The sequence below is a fragment of the Aplysia californica genome, unplaced genomic scaffold (genome assembly GCF_000002075.1).
Source record: "Aplysia californica isolate F4 #8 unplaced genomic scaffold, AplCal3.0 scaffold00314, whole genome shotgun sequence".
NCBI lineage: Eukaryota > Metazoa > Mollusca > Gastropoda > Aplysiida > Aplysiidae > Aplysia > Aplysia californica.
In genome coordinates, this window is record NW_004797584.1 from 632,089 (window position 1) to 659,555 (window position 27,467).

At 39.6% G+C, this 27,467-nt stretch overlaps 2 protein-coding genes across 2 annotated transcripts; one reads left to right on the forward strand and one right to left on the reverse strand.

Moving 5' to 3' along the window:
- Nucleotides 1–219: 219 nt before the first annotated feature.
- Nucleotides 220–16,087, forward strand: LOC101846661 (splicing factor ESS-2 homolog). Its single transcript, XM_005102130.3, has 9 exons — nt 220–510; nt 3,690–3,846; nt 7,787–7,939; nt 8,713–8,864; nt 9,769–9,889; nt 10,482–10,640; nt 11,228–11,430; nt 12,454–12,569; nt 14,872–16,087. The coding sequence occupies exons 1-9, from the start codon at nt 394–396 to the stop codon at nt 15,248–15,250; spliced, it is 1,557 nt and encodes a 518-aa protein (XP_005102187.1). The 5' UTR covers nt 220–393; the 3' UTR covers nt 15,251–16,087.
- A 5,548-nt stretch (nt 16,088–21,635) lies between these two features.
- On the reverse strand, nt 21,636–27,429 carry LOC101846890 (endoplasmic reticulum resident protein 29). The gene is made up of 4 exons (XM_005102131.3): nt 27,283–27,429; nt 24,717–24,855; nt 23,251–23,418; nt 21,636–22,525 (listed from the first exon to the last, which is right to left on the reverse strand). Exons 1-4 carry the CDS (start codon nt 27,400–27,402, stop codon nt 22,197–22,199), a joined length of 756 nt encoding a protein of 251 aa, XP_005102188.1. The 5' UTR covers nt 27,403–27,429; the 3' UTR covers nt 21,636–22,196.
- Nucleotides 27,430–27,467: the final 38 nt, after the last annotated feature.

The window sequence follows — 27,467 nt, forward strand, 5'->3', positions numbered from 1 at the left end:
GAAGCAAACAAAAACAAAACAAGGAATTATGGAAACAGATTTTAGAGAAAAAAAAGTTGATGTCTTTTAAATTTTCGAAAAATACATTTGATAGTAGATCTATATGTACAAGATAATAATTTTTTAATGAATAATTTGAAACATGTCCTTCATTATTTTCCATTTTTGTAAACAGTCTTGGTATTTAGTATTTTAGAATCATGAAATTACTTTACTTCCGGTTTGTTCCTAAACTAACAATAACTTGAGAAGAGAAGAACGTCAATAAGACGACATATGAACCTGTTAATGCGTAGAAGAAAGTGGTCCAGTTACAGAATCTACGTCTTTTAACTCTGAACTTGTTGATTATAAAATTTAATAGGTGATCATGTCACTACTGTAGCCAGCAGTATGGCAGATAAAATAGTTGTTAAAAAGGACCAAGCGCTTGTTCCCTTCCAATTCAAAGTCCCAGCACAGAGGGCTGTGAAAGCTCAGAAAGTGTTGACCGAAGATGAGTTTTCTCAGGTGTGTCTCCTTAGCCTCTCTATTGTGTAAATTCGACTCGACGTAAAAACATAGATCTAATCAGAGAGGGAAGATTCTGTCCATAAGAGACTTTTAAAGATTTCATATACTTCTAGATCTAGAGTGGCAGCAGGTCTGCAGGCGATTTTGTAGTTTCGTTCGTTAAAGTCAAGAGATGGGGCAAGCCCCCCTGACCTAATAAAAATATGGAGGTTGGGGGGGTTCAGGGGGGCATGCCCCCGTGAATGTTTTCCTAATGTGATGTTTTAAAGTTAGGTTGCATCCCTGCTCTTTGTGCAGCCTATTTCAAAGAGTATTTGGTCATCAAGACTTCTGGATTTCTTCTCTGGATGTAAACAAATGGGTCGTGGACTTAAACGAACGGAACTACAAGATCACCGGTCTGCATTCCCTCTTTAGCCTTCTTAATTTTTTAAACGAAGTGTATAATAGACCCGGTAACCGGGAACAAAGTCGCGAAGTATACAGACCCGGTAGGGGAACTCTTTTGTGATTTCAGAAAGTTTCGTTCAGCGCCCAGACCCGGTAGTGTGTGTGTGTGTGTGTGAGAGCGAGAGAGAGAGAGAGGAGAGAAGTGCTAGCAAAATGTATATTATGACATGCCCCAGTTGGCAGGATGGAACGAGAGAAAGATAGAGTGGGAAATAGGTGGGGAGAAAGAAAGACAGAGACAAACAAAGAAAAAGAGAATGCGAGCGATACACAGAGACAGAGGAAGGAGAGAGAGACAGAGAGAGAGAGAGAGAGAGAGAGAGAGAGAGAGAGAGAGGCAGAGAAATAGAGAGGGGACTGCTCGATTGAAATTATGACATTGTTGTTTTCTTCAAATTGTGATTCCTCCAACTCCAAAACGTAGGAAAAACGATCGTTCATCGAAAAGGCATCCGCAATCTTCATTTAGATCTAGATCTAGATCTAGGCTAGCCTCGAATCTAGATCAATGATTTATGTCTGTCTGTCTAGATCTAGACCTAGACCATAGAATAGAGATCTAGATCTAGATCTAGAAGAAGTCTACCAGTAGTGTAGAATTCTGTGGTCTACCCTGAGCCAAGAGGGCGCTGAAACTTTCCGAAATCACAAAAGAGTTCCCCTACCGGGTCTGTATACTTTGTGACTTTGTACTCGGTTACCGGATCTGTATTCACTCCCTTTTTTAAAATCCAGTCGCAATTTTACTAAAAGCGTATGTTTTGGATGGCTGGGGGGCCTGCTGCACGGCGTCACTTTTCGCCCGATTCTGTTACTTTTAGTTAGCGTGACTCAGCAACCCGCCGAAGCTCCCTGGCTCGGGGTCACGGGGTTAATGAGCCCTGCAGCGAATTTGCCGGTGTCGGTTAGGAAGTTCGCATTTTTGACATAGGTTTAAAACAATATAAAATAACTTCTTCCCCATCCCACACAGCAAACCATTACGCGGATGTACTAAAAGCTCAATGTCTTGAGATTTATTCTGCGTTAGAATGGTTAATTTCTGTGCCTTGGTTTTTGTTCTAGACAAGTGTTTGTAGAGTACCCAATTTGTCCTATTTTAGAATCTAGATCTAGTTACAAACTGAATAGCCTAAATGATTGTAAATTTTAAAAAGGCTCAACAGATCTCTCCAAAATCTGTGTTAAACTGACTACGAATATCATGTCTTTTACTATGAGAAATCTTAAATCTGCGCGAGTAGAAATAGTCAAGTTATAAGAGAAGAAAGATGCACATCTGCATTTTTTAACTAAAGACGATCAGCGTTAGCTCTTATTTTACTATTAAACAAGAGAAAGTTACTCTGCGTTTGTTAATAAATCATGCTGTGTCTGTGGCAGCCTGTATACAACTAAAAAGATATAATATAAGCGATTAAAAAACCCCACAAAACCGTGTAAATTACATGGGTAGATAAACTTCTTGTATGGAATAAAAATAATGACAGCTAAAACATTCATTCTTAGTTTTTGTGTAGGAAATATGCGCGGACACAATAGAATATAAAGAAATCAGTCACATTGTCAGTTATTGCAAATGGTCATATTAACAACAAAAAAAGCTGGGAAAGTCTGGTGCTGATTCGGTGTCCCTGGAAAGCTAGAAATAACCCAATTACGGGAAGTCATCCCTATTAATACTATTATTCAGTCAACTTACAATAACCTAGACTTAGTGTTTTAAGAAAAGTAAGGAATTTCTGAAGTGTAACAGATACTGTTCGAGTATTAGATCTACGTTGAAGATGTATTGTAGCACTAAAATCGATTTGTACTTTTCATATATACAGAGAAACTTCATGGTAACTTTTATAAACTTTCGAGAAAATATGCGAAATTCACGATTATATTATTAGACAATGTAAAGTTGTATTTGGAGGAATTACTTCATAGCGAATTGTGTGCCCGATGGATAAAATTGCAAAATTACAGCCTTCTATTATATGCGCAGATACCATCTTTTCTGAGTAGCTGCACCAATGTTATGTCGTTCATGTTCCAAAAGTTCGACAGATTTTGACGAGGCCTTTTTTTATATTGATTTTTTTTCATTCACGCTAGTCCCCCAAAAAATTACAATTTAGCATTGCCGCCTCCAGCGCGTCTAACGAAATAACCAGACAAGTTACAACGTCCGTTCTTTTTTGAGTCTCAAGAGCAGAAATGCGTGCTTTGGGTGCACTAAATGAGAATTACCATAAATACAAGGATACACCTTAAATTGTACGTTGAAAAGTACCTAAAATTAAGTTGGCCCAGACAGAGCGGGGACAGGGAGCTGACCCCCCTGACCCCGACGTGATAAGGCGCCCGGCGGGGAACCCCCTGCGGCAACTAAAATTCCACTGCCGGTGCGCCGTGGCTGATGTGTGTTCTGCACTGAGAACAGTAGGTCTAAGTGTAAGGCTGCCTAAAATATTACGTGTGTGTTCTGCAGGGATACTTGCAAATATAGCCTAAAGGTTTAAATAGTAAATTTGTGGAATAGAATTTCATGATTCAATCTAGATCTATAATGTGACTATAATTATATTGTTAATCATTGTCAACATATATATATATATATATATATATATATATATATATTATTTATGTGTGCATTTAAAAAAATGATCATTTGAAGTTGAAGAAAGACCAGGATTAAAAGTGATATAATTCTTTACTTTTCTTTTATTTCTTCTCAGGGAATCACCAAGATTATTGAAAGAGATTTCTTTCCTGACATTCCAAAACTCGAGGCTCAGGTTGAGTATTATGAGGCTTTAGAGAAAAATGATTTGGTCAAATTGAGGGAGATTCAGATGCAATATGGCCGCCCTGAGACTGGTGCATCAGGTGCAGGTATGGATGTTTTCTTGAAAAAATTGTTTTATATTGTTCTTGCTGTATTGTCTTAAATGCATTTTTTTTTCTTTTGAAAGTTGTTGTGATTCTATGCCTTGTATAAAAGTGAAATCAAAATTATATATATATGAAAGAAATGTTTAATTTGTAACTAATCCTGCCTTCTGCATCGGCTCTGTCTTCTTTTACGTGTGTGGCGCCAGTTGCCTAGTGGTTAGGCTACCGGACTCGTAATTGTGAGGTTGCAGGTTCAGGGTTTTGAACCTCGGGCCTGATGTTGTGTCCTTGGGAAAGGCTCTTTACACAAACTTTCCTCACTTCACCCAGGTGGGAATGGGCACCGGGCCATAGACAGTGAAAGATCTTGTCAGTATGTTAGTGTTTGAGCACCCATAAGGCAACTTGAACTTTTTCTTTCTTTTTTTTTGGTAAGTGTTTTACGGTGCTCACAACTGCATAAGGTGATAAAAGCGCGTGGGCCACACCAAACATTTTGCTGTTCGTAGGTAATTTTGAATTTTGCGTGGGTGGAGGCCAAAGCTTGCTCTTAACGATTTTTGACCACCAACGGATCTTTAACGTGTGCAACCTCCAAGATTTTTCGCCTTTGTCCTTGAAGGCTGCGTGTTGATCTTACCTACCAAAAGGTCAGGGGTGCGGCTGAAAGACAGCAGTAAGAAAGAGCCAAGGAGAAGCAGTAGAAAGGCTGCAGAAAGAGTCAAGAGCCCAGAGGAGGGGGCAAAGGAGGCGAGGGGGGGGGGGAGTGGCTGAAAGTGGAGACGCTATACAAATGCTATCTATTATTAAACATAATAATTTTTGTATGACATTTCTTGGGAAAATGGCCTTTTATCCCCTTCATCACCTGGATGATGCTTGCTGTATGTACTGTCAAGAGATGATAATGACACACTATGCAGAGATGCCAACCACAGAAAACCGAAATGAGTATTGGGAAATATGAAGATGTGTATTTTTAGAGGGAAATGTGTATTCCCCATGACCGACCGACCAACTAGTAAAATGTTCAGGGCGTCCAGCAATATTTCCTGAAAAAAAATTACAAGCTCACCAGCTCGAAAAAGGGAGCACACACGTGTACAATATACATGTATCCAGTAAACAACATGTCAGTGTTCAGTGTCGTACTGGGGTCTTGTTTGACTTAAGTATTTCAGTCTATTATAAGATTTCGTCTCATTATTATATAAAAAATTAATCCAGCTTTGAGCGTTCAGAAGGGCCTAGAAGTAGAATTTCGACTATCAAGAAACAGTCTGGGTGTCATGATTCATGTTATGAACTGACAGACTAAAATTATTGTTCAAACTCAGAGAAGAGCCATATGATAACTTGAATGGCTCAAGTAGACCCATGCAGTGTGAGGGTTGTAACAACTGTGGGAGGGCAAGATGCAGTGACACTGAAAATCTGCCAGTCTTGAACAGAAAGCTGCAACATACACTGTAGGTATAATTTACTATCACCCATCCAATGAAACGCGAACACTTTATTTCAATAACATAGACTTACAAAGTATGAAGGGACCCGATTCCGCACACGGCCTGCACCAACGCGCGCTTTGCAGAGAACTCTAATCAATATACTGAAATTGCTTCAAAGTTTTTGTCCTCTGGTGTTGCCTTCAACCCCCCCCCCCTCCCCCCGTGTATCTTTAAAAAAAATCAATAATCCCCTCCCCTATTCCGTAGTCCTATACCTCGCCACGCCGTTACTGCCACCAAAGACAGTCTTTGCTCACACTATGCTGTATTTTTATGATGCGAATGCGCGCAGGGTCACTGACCGTTCACGATGGCGAGCCAGACAATCTAAAAATCGGACGATGCTTGTATTTTCTTTTCTTTTTTCCCACAAGTGACAGCACAGAGACGAGTCGGAGTATTGATTAAATTTTATTTGCACAGCGACACAACCAGCATGTCACAAATGTTGCGTTATCAGACTACGCTGGCAAACTTCTCTGTGGTAACGAAAGCGAAAGTAGATCTTGATTTTCCCGATCGAGCCTCGGTGTCACATACACTTCCGCCTGCCGCCTGTCCTCATGAAAGTGAAACGTACTCTCAGGCGGGGAAAAGCTGAACGAATATAATATTACAATCGCGACCGGGAAAATTGAACTTACTGACCTTATTGGACTTTGTTTTCAAATATTCCAATTCTGTGATACTGAGATTATTTTGACAAAAGATGGGACTTGAGATAATTAGGTTTACTCGCCCAAGCTGAATCTCGTATTTTTCTGATTCCAGGATGCGTATTTTTTCATGAAAAGTCGTATTCGTGCATTTTCGGCAAAAAAAATCTTACTAAAATACGTAAAATCGTACTGGTTGGCATCTCTGCACTATGGTATATATGGTATATGTATAATGCCATCTGTCATTTTCAGATAGTATGTAGAAATCCTGTCTAGGCAGAAAGTTGAGACGAAAGCAGACTACAAAACATTGCTAGAGCAGGAAAAGAGGTGAAAGGAGACCATTTTAGAGAAGAAAAATTTCTGTCCTGCCCGGATTTGAACCCGTAACCTTTGAATGAGAGGCGAACACCTTAACCTCTAGGCCACGAGAGCCCCTGTCTAGGGTCTAGTGAAATCTGTGCAGATTGGAAATTGAAAATAATGTGGCAATCTCTGGTTTTGGCCCAAAAATAATGAAATATGAATAGTAACTTTACATGGGTTAGGATTAGGGGTAGGATAGTAGGGTAGTGTAGTAGTAATCGCTAGGGTCAGAATCAGATTATCCTAAAAATGCTATATATATAATTACAGTCCAATATCATGTACAAAGATAGCATATTTTCAGGTCCTGAATTTTTTCTTATTTAACTGTGTATATTCTTTGTATTTAAAACAAATACAATGGAATCCTGTTATAACGAGAGGTGCCAAATGTCTGTTTTAGCAGGATTTCTTTATAAAGGATCCAATAATAAATTCAAGGGAAATAGTAAAGTAGGCCTATTCTATGAGTCTGGTTTTCAGTTAATTTCTTTTTGTAATCTCCCCTGATGATGATTTGGTTCAACATGACCTTTAAGTCTTACTTGATCAAAAGTGGAATCAGGTTTCTTTCTCTAGCGCTAGCGATGTTGACAGCTCGGCGTAGGCGATCAGAAAGAAAATTCTCTAGGTTAGTTCACCCGCTGTGTTATCCCCCACCCCTCCACACCCTGTGGTGCGTTCCGTCTGCTTGTGCACAATGGGAACATACCACACCCTGCCCCCCATCACACATTCGCTCCGTCCATCACAGTACAGCGCTATGACCTCTCCGTTCCTGCATCGGAGAAGTGAGAGGCACGGTATGCCTAGATAATCAAGACTTGGCTGGCCTATCACACGATGAGTTCTGCTTGTCTGTGCATGCCACTCTCCCCACTCATTCAATCCGGCCTTCATTGTTGGCACACGTGGGCTCTCCCATTCTTTGTTTCGCAAGATAACCGACAAGTTTCTCAACTAGCGAGGTTTTACATGAATAAATGGCTTATGCGTTGTGCACAGCAGCAGCTATATTCTGCTTTAACTGACTCTCGAGTTTGTCTGCTTGCGTTATAGCAGTATTTTTATTTACAAAGATAAAAAAGGGAAAAAAACATGGTTTTAGAAAAGTGTCTTTATAACAGACTTCTCGTTATTTCAGGAGTTGTTATAAGTGGATTCCACTCTAGCAAAATTCGTTATTATGAAAAAATTTCCACGTCCCACCAGTTTCGCTTTGTGCGTGCTAAACTGTAGACGTTTTTGTGAAGTAAGATTTGAAGTCTAATTTTAGCCTTCATGTTGTCATCTATGAGCCTAGCATGACTTGAATTACATAATAGGAAGATAATATCACCACATGAAATGTTCTTTTTGTTGGTATGAAAATGTGATAATTTTTGATTCTCTCTTTTACACACGTAGCTCTTACTCCAGCAACGTTCGAAACCCCTGTAGGCAGGAGGAAAACAACGCCTGCAAAGAAGGGCAGACCGAGCACGGACAACTTACGCCCTGGTACTAGTGGCGATGTCGGAGGCACTTCAGAGGATGTCAGTGAAGAAGTTCCAGAGGAAGGTAACAAAAATTGCATGTTTTAGGAAATGACTTGTTTAGAGCTTTTTCTTCTTCTTTCCATAATATAATAAAAAGAGATGAAAATTGTAGTGTAAAATTGTTTTTAAAAGTTTTGTAAAGTTAACCTGTCCTGGACATAATGCTGATCAATTACTTCCTGAGATTACATTTGTACATCTTGCCCCAAGATCTGGAATGCTTTTCCCTGTAGTTAAAGAGGGATCAAATCTTTGTATTAATTTAAATGTAAGCTTCTGTCGTTTCTGTTTTTAGATGAAAAAGATACATGTGTGTTGAGCGCAATGCAAAACAAATTATAAATGTATTGACAGAAAAATGTTGATTTTTGTCAATTTCACTATTTTGATGAGCACCTGATTTCACCACGATGCCTCACATACTGAAATTTTTGTTCAGAACACAATGTATTGTTTATGCGTTACCATTAATTTGTGAAACGCTCAAAGCCTGTGTTCTTTAGTCGGGTTGAACACTTTATAAATGTCATTATTATTCTTAAATGTTGTGTTAATGCACAACAGACCCTTTGGAATGCCCTTCTAGTAGATTGTTACATTGTAGTGTAACTTGGGGTAGGAGGAGGGGGGGTTGTGGAGTTGTTCCTGCAACACTGAAATCAGTTGTGTAACTGTAATAGAATGTTAAAAAAATTGTTTTTTGTTTGATTTACATGATGCAGAAGAGTCATTGCATTCTCCTTTCTGTGCCCCTAACATAACCTTTTTTTACTTATTCATTTTGTGACTCGTCAGAGATGGAAACACCAAAGATGAAGCTCGACTCATTCTTGGCACGGAACACGAGTGAAGACAGCGCCTCCTTTTCTGAGCTGCTGAAGGAATCGGAGCGCAAGAGACAGCTCAAATATGAGTGGCTCTTCCAGAAAGAGAAAGAGCAGCTGGCAGTAAGTCAGAAGAAAAAGAAAAAAACCTGTTCTTATAACCCTGAATGTTTATTATGCACTAGTGCTGATATTTTCATGGGTTAAATCGATTTTTGTACAGGAGAGCTTTGGCTAGTGAATAGTTTAAGGGTACTGATTGGAGGCTGTGTAAGTTTCTGAAAATGTAACTGCATGAGTTATAGAATACTCACAACTCAATTGATGATTTCATGAATGTCTGTTTGAATTAAATAAGGCCCAAGTCTGTATATGTAAAATTGACTGCAATAATGTTCCCAAATTGTGAAAGTGAGCAGTGATTACATGATTATGTAGACTCTTCACTCCTAAGGAAAAATAGGGTCTACTTGTACCTCCTAGACAGTATTCCAGTGACAATTTCGATACATAGTTCCTTGAAGTTGATGGGCATGTCACATTTTGTATTATCACGCAATGCTTTTTTCATCAGACATTTAGAACGTCCAAATGTTGATTACAAAAAATGAAAAATTCTGGTCCTTCAATGTAACTGTCTACATACATGTGAATAGTGCATGCTAGCTGTGTGTTTTCAAATTTAAAAAAAACAATCCTAAATTTGTATCCTCATTAACCTTCCCTGTGCATATAAAGTATTTGTTAAAAGTCTTAAGTTTTAAATGGTAACCCCCACCCTCACATCAGAATAGATGACATATGAAAATTTGGGTTGTTGAAAAGTGTCAAAATATTTTAAGTGTATCTTGAGAGAATGCACAAATGTTTCTAGCTCACTTAGCCCACTGTACCATCCTGGGTTTTTTTTCCTGTTTCTCTGGGATTTTGTTTTTTCGTTGATTGAATGATTGGATTTTATTCTCATATGCTTCGCTTTCTTATTGTTCAGGGCTATATTTAAAATTAATTTTAATTCCCTGAACAGGAGCATGAAGATTTTGCTGCTCTGCCATCCATAGAGGAACAAGCAGCGATAGAAGACAAGCCGTTGCATGTGAACACCTGGAAGTATGTCAACGAGAATCATGTCATGTATGTTCCTGAGGGTAAGTCAAAGCATGCGACAGTCTGTATCTCTTCAGTGAGTGTGTTATATTTAAATATGCAATGCTGTTATTTGGAGGGTGTCACTGGTAGGTCTTATTTCTTATCTTTCCTTCTATTGTCTGTTGTTTCTTTCTGTCCATCTTACTTTTTTTCTGGTGCTAGGTAACTGTTATTGTGTCGATGTGTTTCTTTTTACACAAACAAACAAACAAAATGTAAAGTAGTTACTTTCTCTTCAGCTTTCATGTCATTTAGAAATATACACTAGTTTACTTCTCTTCTGTTAGTGCATCATTTGTGGTTGCTTGTTGTCAGTATGTCATTTTTTAAATGTAAGGAGCTTATTTTCTCTTCAGTCTTTATGTCGTTTTGACATGTGGAATAATTTTTATTTTCTCTGATGTGTCATTGTGAAATGTTCAGTGGTTCATCTCTCTTCTTTCAGTGTTGTAGATTGTACTTCGTTATTCTATATTTATTGTTTCTGTTTGTACACTTTCTCCCACCATTAGATACTTGATATAGTGGTAATGTGCCTCTCTTCATCTGAGACTTGCAAGTTTCTTCACTTTACTGATTTTATTTTTTCAGGCATGGAACTGAGTGCGAAGGAACAGATCGAGGACAAAAAACACAAGCCGAAACAGATCATCCACGAGAATACGCGGTTCCAGCACGCCCCCTTCAACACTACCAAGAGCAAAGAGGCCATGCAACAAGCAGCTTCCTTCAAGGCTTTGATCAACAAAGGTTAGTTGTGAATCTAGAACTGGAAGGGGGATAGGTGGCATGCTCAAGTGTGGTTTGCTTGTGCCTCATTCTTCTGGTCGGAGTTTGCTATTATTGTCATCCCTTCCTGGGGAAGTGAAGACTTGACTGTTGGGCTCTCAGAGTATCTTCTATTAACATAAATTTTGTAGGGGAAACAAAGCTACCTGTTTTTTAAAGTAACTGAAGATGAGGAGAATCAGTTTAAGTTTTTCTAGTCTGTCTATGTATTTTCACATAATTATATATTATGCTTGGTGGAATGAACGAACATGGTATTCACATTATGGTAGCAGGTGGTTGGCGGATGCTCTGGTGTGGTTTGCTCCTTCATTCCTATCAAACATCTGTGGTCCTTATCTCTCCTCCTTCTTTTTTGTGTTTGTTACTCTCTTGTAACACCTCTAATCTTCAACACTTATAAAACCTTATTGTGTTGCAAGTGTTGTAATATACTAAATAAAAGTAAACTAAATCTAATTATTAATATTTATATTAAAGTCTACAGTCAACTGACATTCAAATACTGTTTATTCAATTAATTACAATGATAATATTTTTTTCCCCAGGAAAAATTGGCCATGATGGCAAAGAGATGCTCCAGTCCCAGTCCCCCCAGGTCAACGGCTATGGCTTCATGCGGACTCCATCCCCGGCGCCGGGCGTGGCCGACTCTCCCATGATGACCTGGGGCGAGATCGAGAGCACTCCGGCTCGGCTGGACAATGCCAATGACCTGCTGCCCGCTGCCACTCCTGGACCTGTGTTTAGGGTAAGAGCTGCAGCCAGAAGTGTTGAAGGGCAAGAAGAATTTCTATGTCTAAATTAAAAGAGAATGGGTTTTTTAAAAATTTTTTTCACTTCAATTTTTTTTTTTCTGATTTGCTCTGCCTTGAGATCCATATTTATGAAGTTTTTCCTTTTATAAGTTTTGTCTTTTACAGTTTTTAGAATCAATGAATGCTGAAACCCAGACATGATTTTAACAGTATAATGGCCTTTCTACAGGCTGAGATCAGGATTCATAACCAAAAAATGATTAAATGGGGAAAACTATTTAAAATTGTCTGGCATACTTTAGTCACAAAAGATCATATGTGTGGCGTCCTGACAAAATGAGTTACTTCTCGCAATCAACAAATTAAATGGAGATATTGGCAAAAACTCAAAATTGAGTTCAAATTAGTACATCTTCTATTGATGCTCTATTTTTTATGTATAACATGCCTCATACTTGTAAATTGTAAAACTTCACTTGTACTTATAAGCATGATGTTTCTATTTCTGTAAGGCTTGAATCTGAGAAGTAACTCATTTTGTCAGCACATTTCTCATATTATCTCGTGTTGGCATGTCATTGTCAGAAAATATGTTTTAATTTTAAAAATTCAGTTTGGCAGTCACCTGATGCACAAATCCGCCTTCAATACTGATTGATAGATACCCTGAAAGACAGTCGATAAATGTTTATAAAAAAACATACATCTCATTTCAACGACACTGTTCACCTTCACATATATATGCACACCCAAACCTGTTATTCCCGTGGGCATGGCAATCGTACAAGACAGATCTAGATGAGGCAAGACTGGCCAATTTGTCTCTAGTCTCTACCAGTCGACCACTAGGAAAGATGGCGGTTGGTGCTGTCCCGTTGTACTGCTAGCCCCGCTGTACCGGTAACTTTATGCTCATCGCAAAATGGGTGGTGTAACGAGGTTTGACTGCAGATGCATAAAATGGTATTTTTCTTTGTTTTTAACTAACAAATTTCTCTTTGTTTGTCCCTTTCTAGATCCCAGATGTCCCGAAGAGAGAACGTCTGGCCCTGGAACTGTCAGAGAGAGCCAGCAAAGCTCATCGGGCCAAGAAGGAGGAAGCTTTGCGGCAGGTCACGAGAAGGTTTGCCAGGTGAGACAAAAGAGAAAGAGCTATGATCTTATTGTTTTATTTTTCTTCTCTTTCTTCTGTTTTGTCTGCAGTTCACCGTTGGATCTCAGGAGTGGGTGACTGTAGGTGCTTCTACTCACAATTTTAACTGATTTTTATTTATTAAGCATGGGGTTGCTATTTGTTGTTGATAAAACAACATTCTTTGGGTCGGTGCATTTTGGCTCATTTTTGCTCAAAATCATGAAGTAGATATTTAAAGTGTTTTTATTAGACCTGCATGTTTGCCGACAATCGTCTGAAATCCGACAATCGCGAGCCGGCCGATGCTATCGCTAGGCCCACCTGTATCAGCCAATGTGCGTAGTGCGAGGCCTTGCCGACTGCCAGCGACCCCTTTTCTCCCGTCGGCTTTGTCGGCACTTTCGTTTTTGTGCCGACGTCGCCGTTTCCGACATAATTGTCGGAACCTGAGTAGAAGTGCGAATACGAAAGAGGACGACGACCTAAATTATTTACTTTCTGTTTCGTGCTCGAGCGGCCATTTTGAATTTCGTTTGTTGACTAATTCAATTGTTCAGATCGTGTTGATTCTTTCAAGTCCGACTCACTTGTTCTAATAGAATCTAGTCTAGATCGAGATTTATATAGATCATCATAAACCTCAATGGAGGATTCATATTCCAATTCTATTGTGTCAAACCCTATCATAGGTTGTGTTGTAATATTAATGTTGGTAAAACGCATTTCATCAGGTGCGTGAATTATTTATTTCATTATTTATTTAGAATCTAGACTCAGCTGAGTCCCTCTGTTCGGAATCAGATGTGGATTTCTAGATCTAGTTCAAGGTCTATTCCTATTCACTTGTTCTACAAGATCTATATAGATTTATTTAGATTACTAAATCTATATGGAGGATTCATATATTCCAATTCTATTGTGTTATTGTATCAAACCCAATATTATTATTATGGCCGTCGTTATTCGGACTCGAGTCCGAATATGAAAAAATGTTATTCGGACTCGGGTCCGGAAAAAAGAAAGTGTCTTCGTTCTATAGATCTAACGTTCAGTACTCCCAATTTTCCGCCATTTTTTAGTTTCCCCCACACCTTTTCAGCCGATCCGATGCCCGCCGCCTCATTGATACGCCCCCCCCCCCCCCACACCCCCCATGTTTTCCACTTTCTTGGTTGTAGATAAAGGTAGAATTGAAGATTAGCAGACCACCTGGCACCTGCATATTATGAGCTGTGTAAAAAAAAAGACCGATTCGTTCAAATACACAAGCCTGTGTCATCTCGATTGTTTACCAAGAAAAAGTTGTGTTGCTGTGCAGAGCTGAGCATACGGCAACTTTTGATTCCATAGACCAGCGCACAATTTATTGCGTAGATCTACGTCAAGACTAGCTTATTATTGTAATAATGATCAGTTGCCGGGGGAAAAAGACTGACGCATATATGCGACGTTCAACGCCCGGGCCGATAGTGCCCCCCACCCCCCTCCCCGACGCGCACACAGCCACACGTGTGCAGGCCGCCCATCCGACCCCGACACACGCTAACGAGCCATCTTTAATTGCTTCTGATGACCTCTTGACAAATAAACATTTATTAAAAGTGCTATAACTTTTCAGGCCGGCCTCAAATTCATCATAAGATAAAAACTCGGCTCCTGCTCAAAACGCCATTTTGCCCGAAGCGATCACGGTCCCTACCCAGCCTGAGGTGAGTCACGAGTGAGGCAGGACAGGAAGCCGGAGTCACGAGTCACAGGAAGTCGGAAGTGATGTCAAGCTGGACAAGAATCAGAGTCCGAATAACATTTTTTCATATTCGGACTCGAGTCCGAATAGTCACTTCGTATTATTATTATAGCAATGTAGATCTAGATTAGATGTATGTAGATCTAGATCGAGGCCATATGCTCCTTGCTTGTTTGTTTTGGAGTGTGGTTTAAAAAAAAAATTATTTTTTCATTTTGGATTTGTGCTGGCCTTTTTACATGAGGCCCGTTGCAGGTTCTTTTTTGGGTTAGGGTTAGGTCTCTTCTTTATTGTGTTTGTTGGGGTGTTCGCTCGTTGTTCGGAAGTCCTTCCTTATGACACCTACAAAAGCTCTAATATGGGGGGGGGGGGGGGTTGCGCAAAATTTTCAGACAATCTGGTTGAGGCTCACATGCAGGTCTATTTTATGCTTTTTTTTGGGTTGTTTGTTGCAATTGAGGGTGTTGCCAAAGACTGTGAGGAAAAAATTATTATACTTGGGCTAGGCAACATAAATTGAGTACTGTAATTTTTTCTTCTTCTTTGTTTCAGCCCGTCACCATCGTCGAAAATATCGCTGAGCTCTGTTGAGCGGCTGAACTCAATGTCTCCAGCAGCACAGCGGTTGGCTAGCAAGCGTTTGGGTATCCGCGTGTCCACGGATAAGGCTCTTCAAGCCAGCTACTCCCCTAGTCCCTCTCCGTCACACAGAGTTCCCGGCACAAAGACTCCTGTTCGACTCACGCCTTCGTCCAAGCGATCAGCACGCAGCTCATTGCCAGGAACGCCGGGACTGAGGACCCCATCGAGTGAGAGAGGAAATGGGACGCCTACACCCACGTCGGAAACCACACAGGAAGCTCCTTCTCTCACCGATCATTTGTTGAACTTACCCAAGAGAAAAAGAAAGTCGGCTGCTGATTTCTTCTGAAAGAATGGTGTGTGTTGTTTGCGTATAAGTGCCAGTGGAGGATGTGCTGCTTACTGAAGTGAAAGGTCAAACCTTTGTAGGATCTGACCTGCTGACATTTGTTGACCTTATCAAGGTGATCACCCGAGGAGAAAATAAAAAGTGAGGTCATAAGTTATATTTTGTGGTGCCGGTTTAGATGAAGATTTACAGCAATGTTTCTGGTTTAGATACTGTCTACCGTCGAGACTGGTCTGAAAATGGGTTTCGATGAAGGTCTGCCCACCAGTTTATACTGGCTTGGGACTTGTGACAAGGATCAGTTTAATTTTTTCCTCTACGTTTATACAGGCTTGAGACTGTCATTGACCATATTAAATATGTTTTTGTGGGTGTAGTTTGTTTGGGGGGGAGGGGGGGTTGTGTATGGGGGAGGAAGGTTGACTGGTCCCCCGTTAAAAAAAAAATAGTGCCATCTAGTCACTGTCGCGACTTATTTGTCAATATTTATACTCTTTTCCCCATTTTTGCAAAATTCTTTGATGTAAACAACACTGCAACATGAAGCAGTCCACCCACCCATACACCGCAGTTGTGAAACACCACCACTCCCCCCCCCCCCCCCCCCCAGTGCTGTTGTTACAGTTACAGTGGCCAATCAGGTGGGACTTATGCTAGGCAGTAGACTGTGGTTGATTGGGTGGGACTTGGGTAAACCTTCATCTAAATTGGCACCAATTTTGCTTTACCAGATCCTGTTCTATTTTTTGTACCGAGAAAAAAAAGATGTGTCTTCGATTGCGGCGGCTTAGACGAACTTACTTGGCAGCATTGACTGGTTGTTGTTTGTTTTGGGTTTTTTTTCGGACCTTTTTTGGGGGGGGGGGGGGGGGGGTTGGTAGATGCTTTATCAGAATGAGTTGTCAGTCAGTCACAATTTTAGGAATTGCGTGTAAGTTGTTTATGTGAGCCAGGAGTGACTTTCTTCTTTGGAAAATTCTGGGACTCTATATGAGTATGAGCAGATAGTAGTAAGTTGTGTGTAGATGTCAGGAGAGGAACACTGAATGGTAGGAGCTGGATGGAATGAGAGTTTGGATGTGTGCATTTCCACTGTTTCTTTTTTAGAATTATTTCTTCCAAGGAACTTTTTAGTTGCTGTTCCACATTAATCTTTAATGTTTCTCTCATGTGTTGCTGTTGGGCAGCATTGTGCTGGTCTGTTATATAATCGCTGCCTTAGAATTACAAAGTTCCATTTACCCCCCCGCGGCAGTGCCACTGACTGAAGTGTCTTTAGGCCATTCCCAAAGGGGGGACATTTCTTGTTCAAGCATACAGTGGAATCCTGTTATAACGAGAGGGAGGGGACCGGTGCAAAATGTCCGTTATAGCAGGATTCTCGCTATGAGGGATCCAATAATAAATTCAAGGGAAATAATAAAGTAGGCCTAATCTATGAGTTTGGTGTTTTGTTTAGTTCTTTTTGCTATCTCCCCTATGATTTTGCCCAACATGACCTCTAGGTCTTACTTGATCAAAAATCGAATCAGGTTTCTTTCTCTAGCGCTAGCGATGTTGACAGCTCGGCGTTGTCGATCAGAAAGAAAGGGCTCTAGGCTAACTCGCCCGCTGTGTTTTCCCCCACCCCACTACACCCTGTGGTGCATTCCGTCTGCTTGCGCACGTCACACATTCGCTCCAACCATCACAGCACTGTGACCTCTCCATCCCCACATCGGAGAAGTGAGAGGCATGGTAGGCCTTAATATTAATCTAAACTAGGCTTACGCTGGCCTATCTCGCAATGCGTTCTGCTTGTCTGTGCATGCCACACCCTCCCTACTCAGTCGCACCGGCCTTAATTGTTGACACACATGGGCTCTCCCATTTTTTGTCTCGCTAGATCACCAACACGTTTCTCAACTGGGGAGGTTTTACATTATGTATCATTGGTCTATGCACTGTGCACAGCAGCAACAATATTCCGCTATAACTGACTGGCATGTTTGTCTGATAGCGCTATAGCAGTATTTTAGTTACAAAGGTAAAGAAGAGAAAAAAACGGGGTTTTAGAATATTGTCTTTACTTTATAACAGACTTCTCGTTTTTTCCGGACTCATTATAATTATAAGTGGACTCCACTGTAGTCGAATTGTAAATGGGCTGACTCATGTCTCGCTCATCACTTTGCCTGATCTACAACAGGGAACTGCTGCTTTTTCTTTCCTGATCCTTACTATTACCATTGTCATTTTCCTCTACTTCTTTTGTATGTTTGTCACTCTCTTGTGACCTACTATTTTGGGGTGCCGTGATTGTCAAAGAAGACCTTGTGCTGTTGAAGCTAGAGAGGTGAGCAGTCTAAATCTGATTCCCTGTAAAGACTTCTCTGTTGACACCCACCCCTTGGCGTTCATATGACCTTATGCAGTTGCGAGCGCAGTAAAACCCTCTATTAAAAAAAAAAGTTCCATTTACATTTTGGGCCATTTTGAGTTACTGAGACCTTGAGGTCAGAAATAAAATGTTCAATCTGCTCTATCAAAATCGTAAGATTATTAGGAGTTGTTATCATGATATTCAAAGAATTGCATTTGAAAAGGCTTGACATGTTGTGAAGCTCAAAATTTTTAATATCAAATTGTTCAAAACTAGGCACAAGTTCTGAGTTGATAGAACTTTGTAATTCTAGGGTAGCCTAATGCTGTTCGCTGTCTGATAGAATGATTTATTTTCCTATCCAAAGTTTCATCATGGGGAAGTTGTTCAACACTTTGCCTTTATGGCTTTTGCTTGTGGGAAATGATGAAATCTTATCATATATTTGTTTGAAGGATGGTCGTAAGTTAAAAAATGGTGCTCATCTAATTTGAATTAGATATAAATCTTTTGCAGGCAGTATTTGTGAACATCAAATCGCTCCCTATTTTTCCTTGGCCTTGTCTGTGGCATGAAAATCAATTTCTCTTCGGTTTATTCGATAGCATGTACCTTTTGTTTCATCATTTTTTGCCTTCTGTGGGTTGCCAAATATATTTTTTACAACTCAAGAACTTGCAGACAACCTACTTTTTAAAGTCTCCGATAAAATCTTGTCTATTTTGCTATGATGTAAAATAAACTGTATAAATGGTGTACTATAATTCTGTCTTGTGTTTCATTATGTGTGCAAATAGGGTTGGGACGATCACTAAAGACAAATGACTGGCAGGCCAAAACGGTGTGGTTCCTTTGAAGTTTCTTCAGGAACTTTAAAATCTCAGCCCAAAATGTTTTTTAAAATATTGGCCAAATTTTGGTAGTCTGGTAAGAATTTTATGGCACCCGCAACTGCATGCAGGACTCTAGTTGGTCGTTTTTACTTTAGTTCAAGCAAGGTTTAGTTTTACTTTTAAAGTTAAAATGGCAGAAATATTTGTAAAAATATATTGTAGAACTTAAGTTTTAAAAGCGGCAATTTACATGTTTGAAATAACACAAAAAAATAATGGAAGAAACAATGATACCGATCCAAATTCTATAAAAATTAATTACCGGTATATTTGTGTCATGACTCGTTGGAATCAGGCGTTTGTCAATTTTGGGCATACTGATGTTGGAATCATCTTAAATCTCGTTCTTTTGTCTTGCTTTTGATGAAAGAAATATCCATAAATTTGGAATAGAAGCCGAGATATTTGAGAATGAACTTTGGAGGAGGTGGGGGGTCATCTGATGTCAACTAAAATTTTGGAGGAATTCGGCACTTGATTTTTTCCATTTCATTATTTTGATGAGTGCCTGATTTCTCCAGGAATGCACACATTTTGTACTGGGTAATTTTCTGATTTCAGTCTAATGACAACTTTTTCTTCCGTTTTACGGCGCTCTCAACTGCATACGGTCATATTCATATGAGCGTGCGGGACACATTAAATATTTTCAGTTGCTAGGAAATTTTTGAATTTTGCTCGGGTGGCAGCCGAAGCCTACTCTTATCGATTTTAGACCACTAAGAGATCTTAAACGTGGGCAACTTGCACATCGGACCTCCAAGATTTTTCGCCCTTGTCCGAGGACTAGGAGGCTAGGTGTAGATCTTTCTAATAGGACAGCTCGAAGTCTTTACTTCAGAAAAATACATGATATTCAGTGATGGGTGATGGTTGCTGGAAATGGGTTGTTGGTAATAAAATAAAAAGATACGACAATGGAAGGTTGATTTTGTAAAGACCTTTCGCTTTGCTAAAAAAAAAAAAAAAAAGTGAAAATGCAAGAAAAGCTAATGAAGTTTAAATAAAAACAATTTTATTGCCTTAAAAATTGTGTACATCAATCCTGAAGACCAAAAATACAAAACTGAACCATGAATGCATGTCAAAATAATAAATGAAAGAGCATTAAAAAATTAATAAATTTTGGAAGCTACGAATGACAGCAGAATTCAACCCATCAAAAGACATTTCTTGACCTCAACTCTCATGATTTGTGTAACAATGGCATAACTTCAAGCTAAAACACCAGACCATCAAGCTTGTGTTGACTGGAATGTACCGGAGGGGAAAGTTGTTGTCTCTGGTCTTTGCTCAAAATTGGTAAAACTGCCATAATGTCTTTATGCAATCAAACCTGTGCTGCAAGATAGCCTCGCCAGCATCAATTTGAATTTTTAAAAATTGAACAAATGCTGTATACTCTCATTTAAGTAGACTACAGGGTATGAATCATCCTTTTCATTTCTGGCATAGGTTTGGCTGCAGAAGACTGAGTAGCCTATCATATCTTCTAGGAAGGCAGTAGATCACGTGTCCAAAGGGAGAATAACCTTCCCCAGACATTACATTATTACACCAGTGACAGTGCTCTACAACAGAATGCTTATACAGAGCTAGCTGTATAATTTTGCAGATTGGTGACTCTTATTTGTGAAACATTTTGACATATCTGCTCATTGATTTCATCAAACTTATAATTTTAAAAAAAAGAACTCATCTTGTATTACAAAACAATATTTGACAGGTTTGTCCAAAGTTTACATCATAAGGAGGACACAAGTAAAAAGTGATAAGAACAGATTTTCGGAACGAAAAGTGCTGTCATGTTGGCAATATATCTCTGGAAATGTGACCATTACAAGTTTTTGTGAAAGAGGAAAGGTTGAATTTTCCATCTCAAGAAGACAATTATGAAGCCTACGGTCATAGTGGTGTACAAAGTCAAGTTCAAGGCCCCTGAAAGTCATATAAACACTTGCCTGACACAGCTAGCCAGACAAAAAAATAAAACAAAACAAATACAAAAATACAAGTGAAAATTATGCTAATAAATATATTAAAATACTAACCCTTCTGAGGTGCCCGTCCGGACTTTTGGATAAAGTATGCTTGTATAGGCACTAATACTTGAACATTGGGAATACAGGCTTGCTGCAGACTTTATGCTTTGCATTCAGTAGAAGAACATTGAGCACTTAAACTATAACTTTGTAACAGAGCCAAACGGAACTGAAGTATTTCATATAATAACATTATTTTTCATTACTGTACATTTGTTTGTTTTGGTAAGCGTTTTAAGGTCATATGAGCGCGTGGGACAGACCAAACATTTTCAGTTAGGAGGAAATTTTGAATTTTGCCCGAGTGGCGGCCGAAGCCTACTCTTATCGATTTTGGACCACCAAAAGATTTTGGATCTTTAATGTGCGCAACTTGCAAACGGGACCTCCGAGATTTTTCGCCCGTGTCCGAGAAGGCTAGGTGTAGATCTTTCCTACCAGAAGATTAGGGGTGTGGCTGAAAGACAACAGTAAAAAGGAGCCAAGGAGAAGCAGTTGAAAAGGTGCAGAAAGAGTCAGGAGCCCAGAGGAGGGGGCAAAGGAGGTGAGGGGTGGGGGCAGAAAGTGGAGACGAAAGCAGACGACAGAATATAGCTAGAGAGCAGAAAAGGATGTGAAAGGAGACAATTTTAGAGAACATTTTTCCGTCACTACCCGGATTCGAACCCAGGACCTTTGAATGAGAGGAGAACACCTTAACCTCTAGGCCTTGAGAGGCCCTTTACTGTACAAATTTTTCCATATGAGAAAAAAAACCCTGTTTAAAGACAGATACTCCAAAGGAATTCCATGCAGCACGGCACAAAGTCCCATAGCTTGTACTTGTAAGTTCACAACTCAAAATAACAATCATAACAAAAAAATAACTGTAGTCAAGTCTTACGACAGCTGAAGAAGCTGTTCATGAATTAGTACCATCTCATATTCCATACTGACTCTTTCTTTGGGTGGCATCGTTCCGTCTGAGCCACGACTGGCAAGCTGTAACTGTACCTCTGATACTCCCTGTCCGAAGAGACTCGAGACACTTAACCGTAAAGTTTGGGAATCTTTCTCTAAACGATTTACCATTCTATTTTTGTACAGAATCAAAATGTGCTAGAAGTGACATGTTTTTTCAACAACAAAAAAACCGATTTGAAAATTGTCTTTCTTGTAAATTTCTAATGAAAAATCGATGTGTTTATAGGTAGATCTAAACAATTTCTCATTTTACAGCATATTTGAGAGTAAATAATACAATTTGCCCTTACATTTTCTTACACGTCATTTATTTCCCAAAATTCTGCAACATGATATGTGCAGATTTGTTTTTTTAAGAGTTACCTTGTTAATAACATCCCTGACTTTGAGCCATTTTCAACCAGTCAAAATAATCTGTTGCTCAGAAGTCATCCTCCCTGTAAATCCACCATCCAAAGAGTAATTCAAAATACTTTGAATATAAGGGGACCATCATAAGATATATGGAATTCATTCAAACCAGCTGTCCTTGCATATATATATTCTTTCCTTGGCTATTCTGTTTGAAACAAACCCCCAAAACACACAGACACACAAAGATGAAAAATCTTCATTCACCCAAGGATATGACCAGAAACACATTATGTAAAAGAAAAAAAAAAAGCAACAAGTTGAGTATAAATATCTCAAAGTTCATCCTTCAAACGTATTTGGAAAGTGCTAAGGACATTGAGCCGATCGCCCAGCTGCTCTTTCTTTTTATCACTAACTTTGCCAGAGCGGAGTTTTTCCACTCTAGTGACTTCAGACTCGACAAAATTGTCTCCCTTCTCTATAATCTTTCTCATGGTCTTTATGTACATATCTGCAGACGCCTTTTCCTCGTCAGAATTCAACTTCTCCGCAGCCGCCTCAGCCTTCTTCAAAACGGCGTCTCTCTTGTCGGCGTCCCCATAAAACTCCTTGACAAGTCTGTCAAACTCCTCCAGACAGCCAGGACGACCGATATACAGACCTGTGCGGGGGGAAAGCGGAAGTAAGAAACTGAACCATACAGACCTGCATGGATTGTCACACATTCACACGCAGAGAACATAAAACGTAACGGCCAAAACAATTCATAAAAATAGTTTTCGCACGAGTTTGTCCTCCGTCGAAGAATTCTTCCAAAGGAATGATACATAAATCATGTATTGTCCAAGGATCTCTCTCTGTTGCAAGAGACATATCATTCTGAAAGTAGACTATATTAAAAAAACAACAACCCCAAAACAGTGGAACGGTATTTAGACTGGTCAAGTGGCAGAGCATCAAGTAGAACAGAAACATCAGAGTACATTGTCTAGACACAAAAGTAGATTGAAATTGGCACCCAAATCTAACAAGCTGAGTAAAAAAAGCTTTGTTATAAGATTCTCCTGTTGAAGATTGACCAACAGAGAAGCCATGTTTCTTCTTTCTGATTCTATTGGGTTTTTAAAAAAACATATATGCCAATCTGAAAAATGATCTTGCGTTTGTTTGTTCGTATTAAGAGGTGCGCATCAACACAATATCGGTCAGGGAAAGAGTTAAACGGATAGACAGACAGAAACAACAAAGTAAAAGAAAAAAAAAGGATGACCTACCAGTGGCGACTTCCAACCACTCGCAGAAAAAAGCGGAATGAAAAAAGGTAATATCTAAGAACTAAGACTAGAGAGACATGTAGACATTGCTTAGGTCAGTCTGAAAACCTACCAGACTCCCGCATAACGAATGTTTTGATAGCACCCTCATCCTCAGAGTTGCCTGTATATTTGATCTGGTCTTTCGAATTTCCCTTGATGAACAATCTGTAGGCAGGGAAATCTTCCTTTTTTATTCCAAACCTTTCGGCCAGGTCTGAATTATCTTTGTCACCATAGTCTGAAACGAATAGAACAAAAGTACACGTTGAGATAAGACAATCTTTCTACAGTAATTCTACTGCACAGGCAGATTTGACCCCTACCTCAAACAACAAACCACAACACCGAATGTTCATTAGAGGACTGACTGCTCATTCATCATGATAGAGATTTGGCAACAAACAGCAACACTAAATGTTCATTGGGGGAATGAGTGATCATTGATCATTGTAGAGATTTAACAACAAAAATGACAACATTTTCATTCAGGAAATGACTGCTCATTGATCATTGTAAAGGCCAAAGACAAACAGCAAAACTAAACGTTCATTAGGGGGATGAGTGGTCATTGATCATTGTACACAAGTATAGATTTAACGCCTCTTTCAACATTGTAAGTTGTGAGCTCCAAATTTAATGTCCATATCAAATAGGACCGAACCAAATGGGCGGTGTTGAGCCTTAAACACTCTCTAAATACACCCATGTTCAGAACGCCCCATTGGGGATTCAAACCAGGGTCATCCATTCCGTAGTCTAGCATGACACCAATTGAGCTAACAACAGTGTGCCCACTTGGGGGAATGAGACGTCAAACTGGAAAGAACTGGCTAGCAAGTTAAGAGGGTCATTGGAAAGAAAGTTGTGTCAGTCTATAACAGAAACATGAATTTTAAACTGCTGAGTAAATTTAACATAACGCTGATTTAAAAGAAAAAAAGAAACAAGAATTGTAAGGACCAGTATTCCTAAAGAAAAAAAGAGTTAAGTCCCAAGAAATCACAGAATTTTTTTTTTTTACACCAAAGTCGTTTGCAAGCACACTTCCCGACATTTTGCTTCTTCTTGTTTTAATGACTCTTATCAATACCTGGAGTGCAAACATTATCGAGAAAGAGGTGCAAAAAAAAGTATCCATGACTGAACATGGGAAAATAAGAATATACTGGCTTTCTTTATGAGTATTATGTTCATATAGCCTACAAGTGCCAGATGTTAGCTTGGTGTATTAATTAAAATATACACTTCTGTAGTCATATTGACACAAACATACCGATGTAGATCAAGATGTTTCATGAGTGAAAAGAAATCCTTTTCAAAGTGACAGAGGAGCATTTTTTAAAGTAGATCAGTACCCTGTCCTTGACCCCTATCTCTGCCATGAGTAAAAGGTCTCTACAGCTGGAAGTCTGAGTAAAGACAATGATTTCCTCTGGAAAATGATGTTACCTTTTTTAATTGTGTATAAAAAGGAAAAAGCTTAATTTTCTGTCAAGACCCTAAAGCAGCAATTAACAATTAGCTTCAAGCACTCACCAGCAACTTGAACCTCAGCAATAAGTAGATTTGGCTGCTTCAAACTGGCTTTTGCCACTTCCTTAAAAATATCTTGCTTTTTCCCATAAGGATATGTCTCATCAAATTTCACTAAGACAGCCTGATGTTTTTCAATCACCTGGGAAAACACATTAGAACAATAATTAGTTACAGTTAGAGGGGAAGAATAAAAGACGAGTCTAGGCAAGTTTTTTTTTAGTAAGTATTTTATGGCACTTGTAACACAATAAGGTCATATAAGTGCCGAAGATTAGAGGTGTTACAAGAGAGTAACAAACACAAAAAAGAAGGAGGGGAGAAAAAGACAATAGATGTTTGATAGGAAAGAAGAAGCAAACCACACCAGAGCACCCACCAACCACCCACTAGGCAAGTTTGAGACTACTATATATATATATGCACAATAAAATACAGGTTTTATAGGGTGTGTGGAATTTTCTTATACACATGCATATAAATAGCCCCCCTGGCAACCTTCAATACCATAAATAGTGGGAAATTTTATTATTTTAAATTTGAGAACTGTGAGTTAACATATAATGTAGAGACTGGCATTTAATTTCAGAGTGTGCACATCCCCCTTCGAACTCTACCTGATCTCCTCACCACACCTGTTAGGCCAAAAATACACTGTGTTGAGTACATGAGATTAGCTCATCACGTCTTCTTGCCAAAAGCTACCACCTTCTTTCACGAATCTCTTGGCTGAGGGAGGGGGGGAAGGGGGGGGGGGGGGGGAGGAGAGTCTCAGTCACTGTGCACATAACACCCAACAAACCAGCATCTACTCACTTGAAAGAAAAAATAGATCTGGTGAAAACTTGAGAAAACTACTTGAGATTTACTAGTTACTGAAGCCGCGTAAGTTGTCACTTTCTGATGTAACATTAACATCGCCATACCTTGAAATTAGGACTAGTAAGTGAATGTGCATGAGTAGGTGTGCTCGAGTGTGTGTGTGTGAGAGGACGGTTGGGTGAGTTGTGTAGGCTATACTTTTTAAAATGTGCGACCACATCACACACCACAGACTCAGCATGTTGACCGGCACTTCATAGCTAGGAATTTGGACCAATGGTGATGCTTTAAACCTGTTACACCCCCAGTCTGTCGCACGTGATGAGTCTCGATCGCATCATGGATCCATCTCAGGTGACGGCCCCCCTCGGCTAGACGTTGCATCGCGTGTACGGAGACAGGTTACTTTATTTCTACATCATGTCTTTATTTACAGTCTTCCTTGTTTGATGTTGGAGAGGAAAGAGCTGCATGCCACGCAATATTGTGTTGCATAAAAAGACAAATTCTAAGACTTGAGTCTTGAGCAACCTATGCCTCTTTGCCTGTTTCCCACCCAAAGCCAAGGGTTTGCTGTTGGTAGACACCACTGTGCAGTATACAAACATTACTTAAAGAAAGCAACTTTGACCATAACAATTTAATACTTTGGCTTAGGTAACAGCAATAATTCATGCTCTTACAATTTAGTGGCCTCCACTACATACTTACTTTACTTTTTCATCCTCTGTTGCCGTTAAGCGTCGAGGGGAGATCCACTACATTAAAGTGTAAAATATGCATTTAAATGTTGAAGTTTAATGCAACAAAGTGATACCTACATCACTCATGTGGGTAAGGTATAATATGAACTTATGGTAGACCCAACACTGAATGAAGCCGGAACTATTTTTGAGCCTCGCAGTGCAATGGTCCGCTCTTATGTTATTGTTGCATTTTGTGTGTTTTTTAAATAATCATATTGTTGCCAGGGCCCCCCCTGAAACTACAAGCAATCAAACAGCTAGATGGTGCAACGATAATGAAATGCCATTGGCCAATATAATTAACAGCCTTAAATTCTCCTTTGACCTCGCAAGGGGGATGCCCGTCGCTTCATCTGATCAAGATTCTAAAAATAGTGATGATTTTGCGTTGCGCGGTTTGCACTGGCAGCAAAGATCGTGTACTACTACACTAGAGAATCTTTGCTGGCAGTTTCCAAGCTTCCATCTTTGGTTGGCCTAGAGGCTATACGGTGAACGCCCATCGGGTGAGAATAGCCAAATGACTCGCCTGCACTGCCGTCATGCGGTCGTGTTACCACCATGACTGACAAAGTGGGAATCCCTCAATGACATCACTACGGCCAATGGTGTTTAGACTTTAGATAGATCTAGTCGTTCTCTAGCTCCGCTTGTCCTTAAACCCTCCACTGGCCCACTGTTGTATGGCTAGAATTCTAGTGCACATTATAATGATTAACTAAAAACATGTAGACACAGTGGGTCCACCAAAGTTCAATCAAGCCCTCACGTGTAGGCTATAAAACTACTGTTGGTAGGGGGGGGGCTCTCTATACAATTTTAAAATAACACTAAATTATTTTACAACAAAGACAAATGGCCTGCCTTCTGTCCAATCAATGCACAATTCACATGCGATTCACACATTACATTGCCAATGATTTGAAGCAGGTGTACTGGACAATATTTTACCATATGGTGGAATATAGAACATTTTTGCTGCAAAAGCTGAAAGAAAGTACCTTGTCAAACACTCCTGAATTAAGAGAAACGGAGCCCTGGATAATTTCACCTCGAATCAGGTGAAGTAGGGCAAAAAGCCCAACAATAACACCGGCTAGCATGTTTCCAGCAGAAGACATTTTCTAACAATGATGAGCTGGACCAATCAAGCATCGTTTTATGGCAAACGGAAGTTGATAAAAGG

Excerpts from the sequence above, each read along its gene's own strand:
- LOC101846661 (XM_005102130.3), top strand. The coding sequence starts at position 394 with ATGGCAGATAAAATAGTTGTTAAAAAGGACCAAGCGCTTGTTCCCTTC. Across the intron at positions 511-3,689 it reads CCGAAGATGAGTTTTCTCAG|GGAATCACCAAGATTATTGA; the intron begins GTGTGTCTCCTT and ends ATTTCTTCTCAG. Across the intron at positions 7,940-8,712 it reads TGAAGAAGTTCCAGAGGAAG|AGATGGAAACACCAAAGATG; the intron begins GTAACAAAAATT and ends GTGACTCGTCAG.
- LOC101846890 (XM_005102131.3), bottom strand. The coding sequence starts at position 27,402 with ATGTCTTCTGCTGGAAACATGCTAGCCGGTGTTATTGTTGGGCTTTTT. Across the intron at positions 24,856-27,282 it reads ATTCAGGAGTGTTTGACAAG|GTGATTGAAAAACATCAGGC; the intron begins GTACTTTCTTTC and ends GTGTTTTCCCAG. Across the intron at positions 22,526-23,250 it reads ATTCGTTATGCGGGAGTCTG|GTCTGTATATCGGTCGTCCT; the intron begins GTAGGTTTTCAG and ends CCCCCCGCACAG.